The 17010-nt window shown below is 40.2% G+C and overlaps 1 protein-coding gene across 3 annotated transcripts in view; it reads right to left on the reverse strand.

Moving 5' to 3' along the window:
* The window catches only part of MCTP2 (multiple C2 and transmembrane domain containing 2), a 269346-nt gene that overhangs the window by 169208 nt on the left and 83128 nt on the right, over positions 1-17010 (reverse strand). For all 3 annotated transcript variants that reach the window (XM_026455447.2, XM_026455445.1, XM_026455446.1), the window contains 2 exons: positions 13616-13678; positions 12316-12424 (listed from right to left, as the gene is read on the reverse strand). In XM_026455447.2, the coding sequence (XP_026311232.1) occupies positions 12316-12424; positions 13616-13645 (139 nt within the window). In that variant the 5' untranslated portion in view covers positions 13646-13678. The remainder of the gene's footprint in view (positions 1-12315; positions 12425-13615; positions 13679-17010) is intronic.

Raw genomic sequence — 17010 nt, forward strand, 5'->3', positions numbered from 1 at the left:
AAGAAAGAAGAAAGAAGAAAGAAGAAAGAAGAAAGAAGAAAGAAGAAAGAAGAAGAAGAAGAAACAAACACTTGATAAAAACCACCCCCTCTAGAGAAGACCCAATCAAGCAAATAGAAGACATGCCACATTTAATTCAAACCAATGATGCTTGGTTGGGTGTAAAGCAATTTTCTTACATGCAGCAGGAATAGAAAATATCCCAATTTTGCTCCAAGGCACTTCATAGGAATTGAGATGGGATTCCACAGAAACAGATAAAATGACTCTACAAAGCAGCAGAGTATCAGGACATTCTGATCAATCCACAAGTCCACACAGATTCCCAAAACAAAACCATACAACAAAAATCTTCAGAGGAAAGGGTTCAGTTGTGGGAATACATTAAAGGCTGTTGGGACAAACACGTCCAGTGATGCTCTGTACCAGGTGGCAAAGGAATAAACAGAAACCAATTTTAAAACTCAGCTCCAATCACTTACTGCAGGACATTCGCAAGCTACCAAAGCTCAAAGAGTGAAGGAAAACCACTCCTGTGTTACCGAATGGGTGTCTGAATCTTTGAAAGGTTCACATTTGCTCTTGAATGACAATTTTTCTGATACACTGGCCCAGATGTGGCCAATGATCTCATGCCATCTGGTGTTCAGAGAAGGTACTCCAATGAGAAGCAAATCCCAAATGTTGCAAAATAAAAAGGACTGAATTTTCAATACAGTAAAACTCTGGTGTGGAGCTGATGTCAAACAAGAGAAAAACATCAACAGGAATCAAAGAGAAATTGCTGAAGCAGACTACAATATGTGTTGCAATTTAATGTATACTTACAAAGTGACCGTCACATCATTAGGAAAAGAAATATTTAGTCCTAGTTAGTTAGATAGCCATTTGGTTACAGTAAAACTAAGCTCCTGCTTTGATACAGATCAAAGAGATAAATGTAAAACTAGATAGAAAAGAGAATAAATGTAGGTCAATGTACGTGTCTCTCAAGAAGCTTTCTAGATAAAAAAATGAAGACATTTTCCAGAAAAGAATCGTAAGATTAAAAATATTTTTGCAACAAAAACTTTATAAATAAAATCTAAAGGCAAGTGACAAACTTTAAAAAAAACAAAATGCACGTGAACATGTCCAGGAGACAGAATGAATAACAGTGATGCATGGAACAGACTATGCAGAGAAGCAAATATCTCATTAACCAGATATATTTAAAGGTACAAATTGATGAATACAATTTAAAGAAAAAAAAACAAGACAACACTTTCCTTCTATCAAAATAACAAAGATCTGACTGGGCACGGTGGCTCACACCTGTAATCCCAGCACTTTGGGAGGCCGAGGTGGGGGGATCACCTGAGGTCAAGAGTTCGAGACCAGCCTGGCCAATATGGCAAAACCCCATCTCTACTAAAAACACAAAAATTAGCTGGGTGTGGTGGCACATGCCTGTAATCCCAGCTACTCAGGAGGCTGAGGCAGGAGAATCGCTTGAACCCGAGGCAGAGGTTGCAGTGAGCTGAGATCATGCCACTGCACTCCAGCCTGGGCGACAGAGCGAGACTCGTTCTCAAACAACAACAACAATATTCTACATACAAGGTAGGTGAGAAACAAAAAGTGGCCCATTTTCACATACCAGTAGGTCAACAAAATAGGTCTTTCTCAACAATAAAATGGCAATTTTGTAATGAGAATCCTGAAATGCTCAAATCATGTAACAGAAAAAATACAATCCAACTGAATAAATATAACTTACTGGCGAACATATGAAAAAGTAAGCTGTACACACAGATTAAGGCATAAGCATGTTTGTTGTGGCATTATTCCTAATATCAACAATTGTGAGCAAAATTCGAAATGTTGATTGAATAAAGTATGATACCCTACTAAGTTTTAATTTCTTCTCCAAAATAAAGTTTTCATAATACAGAGAAAAACGTGTAGAGAGAAAACACCAGGTAATTAAACATTTAAAAGCCAGATTCTCTTTCACTTTAGAAAGAAAAATAGATTTTAAAAATTGGGGTGGGCCAGGCATGGAGGCTCATGACTGTAATCCCAGCAATTTGGGAGGCTGAGGTAGGTGGATCACAAGGTTAGGAGATCGAGACCATCCTGGCCAATGTGGTGAAACCCCATCTCTACTAAAAACACAAAAATTAGCTGGGCGTGGTGGGGCATGCCTGTAATCCCAGCTACTCAGGAGGCTGAGACAGGAGAATCACTTGAACCAGGGAGTTGGAGGTTGCAGTGAGCTGAGATGATGCCACTATACTCCAGCCTGGTGACAGACCAAGACTCCATCTCAAAAAAAAAAAAAAAAAAAAAATTGGGGCAATGGAGTAATGTTCAGAATTTTGGTAAGGCCTAGGGGTGTGCCTTCATCAATGCCAGTTTTACTCATGTTGGTCACTATAATATCTGAACGGGCATTTTCTAGGTCAAATTTATAATGGGGAAAATAAAATCTCAATCCACGACAGTCTTTATTCAAATAAAGTGCCTTTTAAAAGAGTCTCTCATTTCTCCCGTTTCACAGAAAATAAGACCTGACCTCAGAAAACACCTTTCACAACCCTCACACCACCCAGGTTAGAGGTAGTGGTGGTGGCAGGGGGAGGAACATCTATCTCAAAAGAAGTAAAAGATACACAAAAGATTCAAAAGTTGATGAGGAAACTGGGAAGATAGGCCTACAATAAAAACGATGGGAAAAATTACAAAGTCATTCCTGTTCCCACAGGCAAAATGCAAAAGCAAAACCCAAACTAGAATAACTATTCCAAGAATAATTATGACAACTCACACGGCCATAATAATAGCTAATATTTATTGCATATTACCGTTTCAGTTCCACCCACCCCACGGCCCCACCTCACCACCACCACCAAGTCTCCACAAGCACACACACCAGGTTAATTGTACCATAAGCCTAGCAGGCTTATGGCTAGACCATGTCTGAGCTAGAATTCAAACTCGGGTGGTCCACGTCTAAAGCCTATGCATGACTCTCACCCACCATCCAGCACTCTTCAACACGTCACATCATGGCACAAAAAGAAAATTATGTCTCTAGGGCACAGCAGAGTTTACGGAAGAGACTGCTGAGGGGCTGGCCCAAGCCTAACAGAGGTGCCCAGAGGGCTACCACAATGAATACTTCAGTACATCCCATTCAGAACACACCTGTTGGGAAGTTATACCGCTGTTCAGTATACAATAGAGTTCTAGAAACATCATAAAAATTAGCCTGCTAAATAGCAAAAGAAAACCAGGACTTAAATCAGTCATTTGAACTTTTTGAACTTTTTGGTAACAATTTAGTAATGTATTAAACAACAATAATTTAATAACATGATAAACAATAATTATTTAATATTAAAAATTATGCTGTGTAACACCGATTACATAGCACAATTTTCACAGTATCAAGAGATCTTTAAGTTTTTCTCTGAACTACTCCTTTTAAATACGAACATGACTTAACGTAGTACATTTTTTTCCATTATCTGCAAATAAAGCTGCCATTGCTCTAAAAACGATTGTCAGATATCTACCTGCGCTGGAAATTGAGAAAGAGAGCAGTTTTCTGAATGAGTGTTTATGAATTTTCATCCACTAAAACTTGCATCAAAAAAGAAAACCATTAAACCTCAACTGACAGCTGAAGTGATGCTCATGGCCCTAGTAATGTGACAGCGAACTTCAACTCTCTTTTCTTTTACTTTTGCAACGCTGCAGAGTGGCCACAAGAGGGCACCAGCAACACAGTATTCCCTCAGCCCACAGAGGTAAACTACTACAACTGCCTAACATTACAGAAAAACATAGGGTTTTAATGCGAGGGCTATTGTTTTCCACCTATTCGTGTTCTAGGAGCCAACAGAGTATGAGCTGAGCATTTTGCACAGGACGAGAGACCTGCCCATATCACAAGGCTAAAGTTCAAGCCCGGCCTGGAGCATAGCACCAGCTCTAAGACGCCAGAACAACTCCTTCTCGGCCACGTTCCTTCTGATGGGAAATTGACCCAGGGTTCAATTTCCTCCACGCATCAACCAAATCATGAAGCAGTTGGAATTAAAAGCGATTGCTCACATATTTCTTCTGCTTTACCAATCTCAAAGTTTAAGACTGCCAAGAGCTACTCAGATCAAGAAGTTAAAACAAGTATAAGTCCTACTTGGTCAAAAACAATACATCTTGTATAACATCCTGGAAAATAATAGAAAGGAAAAGGGGAATATAAGGAAATAAAAGGAAAACGTTTGCATGAAGAAAAGGAGAGTAGAACGAGCAAAGAAAGATGAGAGAAACAGAAGAGGGGAAAGGCAGGGTCAGATGAACACAACACACAGGCAATGGCTGAGACAGACGAGAGGCAGGAAGATGGCGGCCATTCCTCTTCCGGGGATTACTAACGAAGGTGAGCTCAACGCCACGCCTGGACCATTGACAGCATCTGAATAAGACTCGTTCTTAGACCACTACAGAGCCAAAGTCATCCAACAAGAAATAATAACAGTAATAATAACAGGGCTGCTTAGTTTACTCCTGAGCTCCCCAATACCAGACCTAGTCTTGTCTAGGCTGAAGGCCCACATGCCAAAGATTCAAAGGAAATTCTTGAAGAACTGGAAAACCACCTGCAAGGAACAATCTTCTAAATGTGGCCACACTTCCAGAGCTACCTAACCCAAACTTCTCAGCCTCCCATGATAGTCTTCTGTGTCCATGATTATTCATGGGTATTAAGCATGCTTAAGACGGGGAGTTATTAGTCTCCCACCAACTTCATTTTTAATTACCCATAGGTTTTTGTTTTTTTAAATATGCACACACAGACACACAGAGAGGTGGACAGCTAAAGACCCTGAGGTGTCCTGGTGACAACTACACAACATTACCCCTTTCCGGACACCATTGCTAAATCTGCCCATTGTTCTGAAGCCAGACTTCCTCATGAGTCTTTCTAAAGAACAATTAACAATTGTGTAGTTTAGCAATCTTCACCAAAACTCCCCAAAAAAGCTCAAAATCTCGCCTTGATAGCCTGCTTAACAAACCAGCTCTGTGTCTGAACCAGGGAAGGGAGTGATTCAGATAAAACCTCACAGCTCTTTATGCCAGTGAAGCCTATTTCCCAGCCTCTGGCTGATGGCATCACAGCAGAGACAGGGAACTCTGGTATCTGAGAGTCCTCTTCTGTATGTGTTTCCTCATGGGCAAAGTCACTGAAAACTTCCTATGCTCAATCACAAACCGCCTAAGCACTTTTTAATACCCTTTCTTGGGGTTTGTGAGCTGTCTTTTCCTAAGGGAGATACCATATTCTTCCACTCCACTGCTCAGTTAAATAGCAAGAAAATGACTTTTTATTACTCAACATCTCTAGATTTTTCTGCATTATTTCATGTCGTATTTCCAAGACACTTCTGCTGAAAGCATTAGCCTCAACTCTTGATGACTGCCTAATTAGATTATACCATCTTTGTTGTAGATAATGTTCTTAGAGCAGTTTTTAAAAGCAAGAATCCAAAAATCAGACCATGATATTCTAGGCAGAGGTCAACAAACTTTGGCCCATCAGTTAAATCCAGACAACTGCCTGTTTTTGTAAATAAATATTTATTGGAAAACAACTATGTTCATTTGTTTATTGTCTATAGCTGCTTTCTCACTATGTCAAGAGTTAATTTTCACTTATAGCCCACAAAGCCATAAAAAGTTTACTAATCCATGTTCCAGTCAGAAACTAACATACACAGTAATGATTATGTAACAATCCAAAGAAAATGCAGAACTCCTTCCTTAGCAAAGGAAGGAGTTCTCCCTAAAAAAATTTCTCCCTTAAAAAAAAAAAAAAAAAAAAAAAAATTCAAAAACAGAGACTGTGCAATTGGAATTAAAGGCTCTGAAGCTACTGCTCCTCCATGATCAAGCTTGCAACACATTTGAATACCTTTGAAGGAGCCTCTGTCATAATAAAAAAATGTGATTAATTAGATATGTGTATTTTTTACTTAAAATTAAATGCATGATTACACACAGGAAAATAAAATACAGTTGACTCTTAACAACATGAGTTTGAATAACTGCAAGGGTTCACTTATACAGGATTTTCTTCCTCTTCTGCAACTCCTCAGACAGCAAGACCAAACCCTGGTCTTTCACCTCCTCCTCAGCCAGCTGGATGTGAAGACAATAAGGGTGAAGGCTTTTATGATGATCCACTTTGACTTAACGAATAGTAAATCTATTTTCTCCCTTTTATGATTTTCTTAACACTTTTTCTCTAGCTTACCTTATTATAAGAATACAGTACAAAACACATATACAAAATACGTGCCAATGGGCTGTTTATGTTATCAGTAAGGCTTCTGGTGAAGAGTAGGACATTAGCAGCTGCGTTTTGGGGAATTCAAAAGTTATATGTGTATGTCTGACTACATGAGGGGTTGGCAACCCTAACCTCCTGCATTGTTTATTGATGAGCTGTATTTTAAAAACCCTACACTGAAGACAGATCATAGAGAGAGCACAGAGAAAATGGCAAACTGACACAAGTTAAGGACCAAGCGTCCAAGTGCAATGATGGAGGAGCTGACATGGAACACAGCAATGAGCTCTGTGCTGGGAGTCAAGAACATGGCCAACTTGCATTATGATGATTCATTAATTACTGTAACAATATATCTATTGCCTATTTTCTACATGAAGGCCACTATGTCATCTATACTTCTTTATTAATACATAATAATAGTACATATTTATGGGGTACATGTAATATTTTGATACATGCATACAATGTGTAATGATCAAATCAGCATAACTGAAATATGCATCACCTCAAACATATCATGTCTTTGTGTTGGGAACATGCCAAATCTTCTATTTTGAAATATACAATAGATTATTATTAACTAGAGTCACCCTACCAAGCCATTGAACACTAGAACTTATTCTAATTGTATTTTTGTACCCCATAACCAATCCTTCTTCGCTTCCCCCATTCCCACCCTTCCCACCCTCTGGTAGTAAGCATTCTCCTCTCTACCTCCATGGATCAACTTTCTAGCTCACACATGAGTGAGAACATGGGATATTTGTCTTTTTGTGACTGATTCATTTTACCTAACATTCTGTCCCCCAGCCTCATCCATAGTGTTTTACTTTTTTCAGTCCTTACAATCACATTATAAGGCAAGTCATATCACACCCATTTTAGAGAGGTTATGTAAGTTGTACAGTGAGGTCACAAAGCCAAGTAGTAGATCAAATCCAAATCCTCTTCTTGTCCCACTGAACCACCCTATCTGCCCTGAATCTTGCCTCCCAATGTGACCTTCGACAAGTCATTTAACTTTTGTGCTTCTATTTTCTGAATTAAAGCTTCCATTAAATCAGCAGCTGGACCAGGTGATCCGTATGAAAGTCGTCTTTTATCTCGGAAATCATATAAATCCTTTTTGCTGACTTTGATCACCAAGTCCCAGAAGAGTACCAGTGTAGTGCTCATTTCACTGAGGAAACCCAAGACATGCTTGTTGAATAAGGGAGTAAGTGACTAAATCCTGTTCATTCTGCAAAGGTATTTTTCCTTTTATAACAGGCCTCAATGCTCCTTAAGTCCAGCACTGAAGTTGGATTTCTTCAATGAAGAACTAAAGTTAATTAAAAATATTCTGTGTATAAACCATCATGTATATCACAGGAGGGCATGCAAAGATTAATAAACTATTCTTCCTCCTAATATAGCACTAAGATTGTAATAGGGCAGATCAGTCATTTACCCAATTAAGGATAAAGGTATATGTTTTATAAAGGTAAAATCTGTATACGATTGAGGTGAGAGAGAGCTTATGCCTGTGAAAAACATAAAAGATTGCATAGGAGAAGTGCCATCTGAGTCTGTATTGTTGCAATACTTCCTATTGCAACAATAAGCTATTGGTTTAGTATCTACAGAACTGGAGAACATGTTATAAAGCCTAAATATTGTAAATGCATAGACAAGCCAAAAACATTTTATAGTTAGTACTTTAGCATATCACACAGTTTCTTGAACCTAATTATTTTAATTGGGTTAATACTAAATTAAATTATATTCCAAGAATACAAAAATTAAGTAAAGCTGAGATCAGTGACAGACAGCAAACAGGTAATGAGAACAAGCTCCAGGAAAATACAATGTCGTGGCTAACATAATCAAGAATTGAAACTCTACCTCTAAGGAGAAGCATGGGTTTCTTCTCATCTGCCAACATCCACCTGTGACAGGGACTGCCTAGAGCAAAGGTTCTCAATGTGTGGTTCCTGGGCCAGCAACATCAGCCTCACCTGGGAACTTGTTAGAAATGCAAATTCCCTGGCCCCACCCCAGACACACTGAATCAGAGAATCTGTGTGTGGGGCTCAGAGATGTGCATTTTCATTAGTTGATTCTTCTGAGGCTCATTCAATTTTGAGAACTATTGGTCCAAAGGATTGTGTTAGATAAAAATTCTGAGTCTCGGTCAGGTTTCGTAGAAAATAATGCTATATTGTTAAGTGACGTTGTTCCTAGGCAAAGGAGGCAGGAATGAGGGAGCACATGTATTAGTAATGAGGACCCCTTCTTGAACCCCCAGTAGACCCTCAAATGCTGTCTTGCCCTGAGCAGGCTCAAGATCACATCTTCATCACTAATTTAATACTTGTGATAATCAAACAGAAATTAAGATAGTAACAATATAGGAAGGCATACTATATATCCCCAAGGTATAAAAAGTGAACTTGTTGAAAGAGTGGGGTATTTTCTTAATAGATAATGATAAAGTGTTCCCCAAAATGAAAGAAAAAAAAAAAAAAAACAAGAACAATTACTACTGGTTTCAAAAGAAATAAGGACTGAAACAGCACAGTTTATGACCTAGACTCCTTATTGGGTATTTACACTTGGATTATATTAGGTTTGCACAAAATAAAAACCAAATTCTCACATGTTTTAACTGTGATAAACTCTGCAGAGAGAGATGACAATGACTGGGGTTAGAGCAGACTATGGTCTTCAAACAGCAAGATATGGAGCAAGTGCACATAAGCCCTATTGTATCATTTTCTGATGTGTGCAATGACTTCATCATCTAATCAGTGCACTGACCATCAGCTAGGAATCTGCTGTAACTGCATCAGTTTGATAGAGAAGTATAGTATTGCCTGACACCAGTGAGGGAGAAAGAACAACAACAAAAAAAAAAAATGGAGAAAGCTAGAAAAGGAGTAGTTGGCCCATAGAAGAGGTCCAGGGCCTGTATATGTCCCGAAACTTAAAAACTATTGGCAGGGCATGGTGGCTCACGCCTGTAATCCCAGCACTTTGGGAGGCTGAGGTGGGCAGATCACAAGGTCAGGAGTTCGAGACCAGCCTGGAGAAACCCCATCTCTACTAAAAATACAAAAATTAGCTGGACATGGTGGTGCATGCCTGTAATCCCAGCTATTCGGGATTAGGCAGAAGAATCGCTTGAACCCGGGAGGCGGAGGTTGCAGAGAGCTGAGATTGCACCATTGCGCTCCAGCCTGGCGACAGAGCTAGACTCCGTCTAAAAAATAAATAAATAAATAAATAAATAAATAAATAAATAAATAAATAAATAAATAAGAAGAAGAAATTCCATAAATTTAAAACAGGACGTGTAGCTTGAGAACATTTTCTTCCTAGTAATGTAAAAAACACATTCTCTAGAACACTCTTCTGATCACCAGAGAAACTGTCACAAAATGAATTTGATAACGATCATTTTTGACAGAAGTAACCACTGGACACTATGTCGCATCGGGACAAGAATCAGGATATTTGTGGGAAGCCCCCCCTACATTGGTTTATGATTACATCTTTTAGATATTATTTCAGGCATCAAATGCTATCTGCCCCAAACCATTAAAAAGAACATAAGAGATGCAGCTGTAAACACAGATACATTTATAATAATAATAGAAATGAGAAAGGACACACTTGATACAGAAAGTATGATTTTGATTTCAAAAAACTATTTACCAACAAGTAGGCAATAATTTTTTCACTATTTTAAAATGCTACATCTGAAAAAACATGAGCAAGGAGAGAGAAGAGAAATTCTGATTCAGAAAAAAAAGGCCATACTTCATCCATTTCTGAAAGATGAAAGCCAGGTGAGATCAGTTCATGGAAGAAGTCATATCCAGAGACATGAGCAGTAAAGAGTCATAGCAAAGATGTTTCCGGGTAGTGGTGGAGTGGAAGGTAGGAGGGTGGAAGGGTGGAAGGGTGTGTGGCAGGTGAGCCAGGAATGCTCCAGGGTTGGAGGCAGCAGGTAAGATGGCCAGTGCAACTCAGTGTGACTGGTGGGTTCAGTACAAAAAGAGAGCTGGATGGGCCAACACTGTCCTATGCCTTGAGGCTGAGCAATGTCCAGCAAAGGCATCTGAAGATAAGCAGAGCAGATAGCACAGGCGTATGCAGACAGAAAAGCTTTAAGTGGCAGGTGATAACCAGGAGGAATGGGAAGAACCCAGCCTGAACTACCGGCTCACCCTGTCCTGCAGCATGCCGAGGTCTCCTCATCATCACTGATTGCAGGACACAGTAAGCAAAAATAACATCCACAGATGGGGGAACAGAAACACACAAATAAAATGATAAGCAACCCGCTTCAGAGAATCAAACAGGTAAAAGAAAATAACGTCCTAAATGAGAGACAGTCAATACATTTAACTGACATCCAAGAAACACAGCAGCAAGCAGGATATTTTAAATGAATACTTACTATTCTCAAAAAGAGATGGGATCATCAAACAAAACAGGTTATAAAAATGAAAACCATAATTGGTAAACAGAAGAGTACAATGTAAACAACTGACAAGAAAATGAGAAGGCTGAAGATCAAGCTGAAGAATTCTTCCCGAGAGGAAAAAGTCATGGGAAAAATTAAAAAGAAAACCTAAGAGACACAGAAGACAGATCAAAGAGTCAACAGACCCTTCCTTTATTGAAAAGATGTTCCACAACACAATAGAGAAGGACCAGGAGAAACTGTCTAAGAACCAAAGCAAGAAAAAGAACTCTTTAGAATAAAAGGGCCTTAACTACTAAACCAAATGAATACATAAAGACCATAAAGAAAAAACAGATATATTTGCCTACAATGAAATGAAAAACTTCTGAAGGACAAAAGAGGTCATACGATTAAGGATAAGCAACAGACTGGGAGAAAAATATTTGCAACACATAACAAATGTCAATGCTGAAAATTATGAAGAATTATAAAAATTTAGAAGAAAAAACTCAATTTAACACTAGACATTATATAAGTTAATGCCTGCCACCTTCCCAATAGCCTATAAGGTAGGTTAACCTTATTATCCATTTTACAAATGAACAACCCAAGGCATCAAGTGGTCAAGCAACATTTCTCACATCAAACAGCAACGAACAGAGACACCAAAATCTGAGCCCAGGCAGTCTGGCTCCACTGTCTGCTCTTAAGCACATGCCATTTTAATATAAGGTTTAGCCTTATGTGTGCACAGAAGCATATATGATATGTTCATTACAGCATCATTTATAGTGCAGAGACAGAAGGAATAAAATAGCTACCATCAGTAGAGAAACAGATAAACAAAACATCATACTATGGAATAAACGTAGTATTTAAAATAAAGGCAATATATGTACATGGAAAAGCGTGGTCAATTTTGAAGACCTGTACATTTTTTTTAAAAATTCATTGCAGAACAATATGGACATTGTAGACCCATCTTAATTTAAAAATACACAGGTATATATTTATGGCTAGGTACAGAGGCTTGTAAAAGGTAAATAAAACAATCACAGGCAGACACTAGCTATTAGAGGGAGTCCAGTGAGATTTCAAGCAGAAGGCAGGTAGTTTCAAAGGCATTTCTGTCAATGTGTACATCTGATGACCTTATACTAAGGATGGGCTCACATTTTTCTCATGAATAAGTAAAGTAGGATTGAGGAAACATTTTCTTGAACAGTTGCTATATGCCAGGCATAATGCTATCAGAGTTATCTCATTCCATTCTAAAACAACTTCATGTGATTATTAGTATCATTATATAGTATCACTTAATAATAAAAAAGAATAGTAAGGCTTAGTGTGTTTAAATAATTCACTGCAAATGTCTTATACCTGGAGAGACTTCGATTTGAGCTACTGTCTATCCTAAACCATGCTGTGATGTCAAAGCCTGACTGACAATATTGATACAAGGACAGAGAGAAAGAAGTTTCCAGGCTGCATCCACTATAACAGACCCAGGTCTTACCACAGCGATCTCGGACAACCAGGTTCCGGCCTTCCTTCAGGTGTATGGTGAGGAGGTACGCAAAAGGGCTGGGGAGGTTACTCAAGCCATCGCTGGCTTCCCCCGGTACCTGCACAGATGGAGAAGGCAGTTAAGACAGTATGTCTTGGGCCCAAGCAAGAGAATTTCAGAAATACTTCTTAATTTTGGAGGGAAAAAAGAAAGGCCACTATGAAGATCAACTGTCATCCCCAACTCCTCCTCACGACAACTCGGTTACCTTGCTTTATTAACAAGTCCCTTACATTGCTCCCCAGTGGGATTTTATCAGAATTCAGAAGCAAATATGATTACATCTTTGCAAGGTTAACCTTCCAAGAATGAGATAACCAACCTCTGAAATACCCTCATTAAATTACTGCAGGATCCCTTGTTATAGAACTCAGGGTACAGTCCCAAGAGAGGCAACAGGAGGAAGAAGTGCCGCTGCAGGGCTGGTTCCCAAGAACATGTGCCCCGACTTCTGAGTTCAGATGTAAAATGCCCCGTCATGTTCTCCACCCTTCCCACCAACCCCCATCACCTCTGTAGACCTCCTCCACGTGCAGTAAAATTTCAGTTCTGGGCACTCAGCTGATACCCCCGCAAGCCCACATGTCCACCTGACACATGCTCCTTCCCTGGGTCCCCAAGGGACATTGTCTCTGTCCAGTGCTCTCCTGGCTTTTCCGCCCTTCTTTTTCATTCTCTGGCATCCACTCTTAGTGTCTCTTACTCTAATCCCCACAGTCTCACCTCCCTGCAACTCAGTCACTTCCTCCTCCAGAAATGCATCAACTCCTGCAGGCCATATTATAGAATTCAAGTCTGTTTTTGAATATTTATTACATGAGCCCAATTAAATTTTTGAGCCATTTCAAACTTTTGACTGTCCTTAAAGGGAAAGGGCAGATAAGATCATTTATCATTCACTTATTGGACATTCAATTAATCGATCTTGTGGCTAAGCCACCCTTGACAGCCTTCTTTTGAAAGCTTCAAAGCACTTCAGAATGGCTTTATCTCCCTTACTATCTCACTCAATTTCATAGTTACTCTGTATTTTTAGAAGAATCTATCCCAGTCTGACTAACCAATAGACAGTGAATTAATCTCCTCCAGCCAAAATTTGCAAGGCCTGTTTTTGTAAGTGGATACGGTTTGGCTTTTTTTTTTTTTTTTTTTTTTTTTAGCAATAAAAGAGGCAAAGAAATACAAACACAAACATTTGATGAGAAATATCTATAACATTTAATGTTTCTTTTTAAGGAATGCAACTCACAGATTGTTCTTCAAAATGCTGAGATGTCATAGAAGCATTCAGGTCACTGCTTCCACATAGCTTCTGCAAAGAAAAAGAAAACAAAAATCTGCTTTATAAAAGCAAATTAATACCAACTCAGGAAGATATCCTCTATCAGGTCTTTCCCTTTGGAAATCTGATATTTGCATATGCAGCTTCAGTGAGGGCTGCCTTCCTGTTTGTGTGGCAAGGAGACGTGGATTCAGAGGTGTCAATCCAGCTGTGTCCTCTGCTGCCTAAGTCACTGGATAAGAGGAACTGCACGCACCTGCTGGGGCACTGGCATCCCTAGTTCACTCAGGTGTTTAGCATGCAAATAACTGTTCCCAGGGAAAGCAGTGGGGCAGCAGAGCCACTGTGCCAGATCCCTCCCAAATGGGCTAGCCTGGCTCCCAGCCTCTGATGTGAAATGCGCAGCTCAGGATCCTGAGAACTGAGCATGTCTGTTAGGAAGGAAACATTTCAAAGTGTGATCTGAGAGACCCTCCTCAAGCCATGCCTTCATGGGGCTAGCAAACTGTTCAATCACCAAACCAAAACTGGGAAATGCAAATTCTGAACAGATGACCTCAGAATGAGAGGTGTCTATGTTTCCCAATTTTTTGTTTTGTTTTGTTTTTTTAAGACAGAGTCTCACTCTGTCACCCAGGCTGGAGTACAATGGCATGATCTCAGCTCACTGCAACCTCCACCTCCTAGGTTCATGCCATTCTTCTGCCTCAGCCTCCCGAGTAGCTGGGATTACAGGCACCCATAACAACATCTAGATAATTTTTACATTTTTAGTAGAGATAAGGTTTCACCATATTGGCCAGGCTGGTCTCAGACTCCTGATCTCGTGATCTGCCTGCCTTGCCCTCCCAAAGTGCTGGGATTACAGGCGTGAGCCACCGTGTCCAGCACCTACGTTTCCCAATTTTAAAATGCTTCTCATACCCTGGAAATGAGTCCACAGGGCGATGACACCTGCATCATGCAGTAGTTAGTATGGGGCATAGATTCCTCAGTTGTATCAGCTTTTATATGCACAAAGGAGATTTTGTCTGTTTCTGGAACTTTAACAGAGTTTCTGGGCTGAATGTGAGGACAGCTGCCTGCAATGAGAGGCAGAGTGGAGGGGACATGAGCAAATGGCCTCCCAGCAACTTGAGGATGTTCCTGTTTGGCACATTAGCCAGGACAGACTGCGTCAATGAAAAACATAGGAATTTCCCCTCCAAAGATGACTGGATAACTTCATTGCTATGGGCCAATTAGGAGATGAGAGGCAGCCCTGGAGATACTGCTTAGGAAACCATGAGCCACTGGAGGTAGGGGCACTGATGATGTTAGTCCCTTCCATGCACAGTGACCACCAGTAACCACCTGGACATGACTCAGAGATCCAGCTTGATGGCAGGCTACCTTCCAAGACACACATGCGCTCTCTCCAAGTGGAGCCTCAAGAAGCAACAAAACATCCAGACCGGGGGGGGGAGGGGGGCAAATCTTCAACACCCACGAGAAATGGTGAGGAGCTGCAAACAAGGATGGGCTTTCTGGCCCACTGCCTCTGCATGCAGTGACATCGAGAAAGGCTGCAACTGGGCAGAAACGAGCCCTGAGCACAAGAAGGCATGGAGCCTCCTGGGGCTAGGACAAACAGAGGCCCTGAGGTTCTTGTAATCTGTGATTCTTCCCCTTGCCTCTTTCCGCATCGGTCCCAGGTTTAATGTCCCTAGACTGTGAATACATTGTGTTCAGTTCAGGTTAATTCACACAGGATCAAGAGTGATTTCAGACACAGGCTTTTTCTAGGACCCTGGCACTTTAGCCACTATATGCCTCTGACCCAGGAAGTACCACCACGGCCTAGGCAGGAAAACAGCCCTAACTCTCAATGTGGCTTGATGATGGACAAGAAAAGAGGCCATAAGTCCTTTGCCAAAAAACCTCTCCTTTGGTTCTTGGTATCTCCTGCACGTGTTATGTATAAAAGGACCCCCAGGTGAGTTGGGCAGTACTCTCTGAAGTCCACTTGATGGCAATAATCAGAACCTTATTCAACTTACTCACTTTCCCAATATCAATAGATATCTATGTTTTATATCATACACTGTCATTTCCCAGAAATGCAATCAAATGCAATCATTCTGCCTGATTTCTGGTACCAATAACCATGCCTTCACATGCAGAGCCAAGAGTAACTGGTGCTGATGCTCTGAAGCCTGAAAATCACATGCTATAGTCTCCAGTTCTATTAATTGAATCAATGCTCCACTTAACCAATCCCATTTTGAAGATAATTCCACAAAACTATTGGGATCTACTGAAGTGGATAATAACACTTTTGATTAAAGTGTTATGTCATTAGCCAAGGATAATGATGGTCTTGTATCTTCTACTTTCAAGTGGAGGAGAGAACAGAGGTATGATTAAACCATATCACCCCTCAGACTGGACCATATATATTCTCCCAAGTTGGCCTCACTGTACTGAATGACGATGTTAATTAAATGACAAAATTAATCCACCTAACCACCGTCATTAACATGCTATCAAAAATGAAAACGGAGCTTTTATTCAAATATGTGATAAGTCTTCCACTTATAACAACAAGGAAATTCAATGTGAGGAATGACATTAATTCAACATTATGGCTGGTTTTACTCACAGAAAAGTCACAGAACTTAAAGTTATGGTTCCCACAGCCACCATAACTGTCACACACCATATATAAACACCAAGATAGGCAAGTGATTACCATAAAGAACAGCAAAACGTTCCATATGCACAGGAGGATGGAGTTACAGCCGCTGGGGGACACGTAACTTTGGATATTCGCCCACACTCTTGCATAGTGCCTATGGTATTACTCATTGAGTAGAAGTTGCATTATTTTCACCTGTTTTGTAAACCTAGCAACTACATCAGTAACTTACTTTTTCATTAAGAAGAGCAAAATTAATATTTATTTCATCAGGAATACCCCAGAATACCACTATTATTAGATTTTTTAAAAATGTTCCCTAGGTTGGATGTAGAGGCTCATGCCTGTAATCCCAGCACTTTGGGAGGCCAAGGTGGGTGGATCACCTGAGGTCAGGAGTTCGAGACCAGCCTGGCCAACATGGCACCCCCCCCCCCATCTCTAATAAAAATACAAAAATTATCCAGGTGTGGTGGTGTGCACCTGTAATCCCAGTTTCTCTGGAGGCTGAGGCAGGAGAGTCACCTGAACCCAGGAGGTGGAGGTTGCAGTAAGCCAAGATCATACCACTGTACTCCACGCTGGGCAAGAGAGTCAAAAGAAAAAAATTTTAAAAAGTTCCCTATAAATGTAACCAAGTACTGTGGGTTGCCTTTGTTTTGAGGTTTTGTTGTGTGTGTGTGTG

The sequence above is a fragment of the Piliocolobus tephrosceles genome, chromosome 6 (genome assembly GCF_002776525.5).
Source record: "Piliocolobus tephrosceles isolate RC106 chromosome 6, ASM277652v3, whole genome shotgun sequence".
Lineage (NCBI taxonomy): Eukaryota > Metazoa > Chordata > Mammalia > Primates > Cercopithecidae > Piliocolobus > Piliocolobus tephrosceles.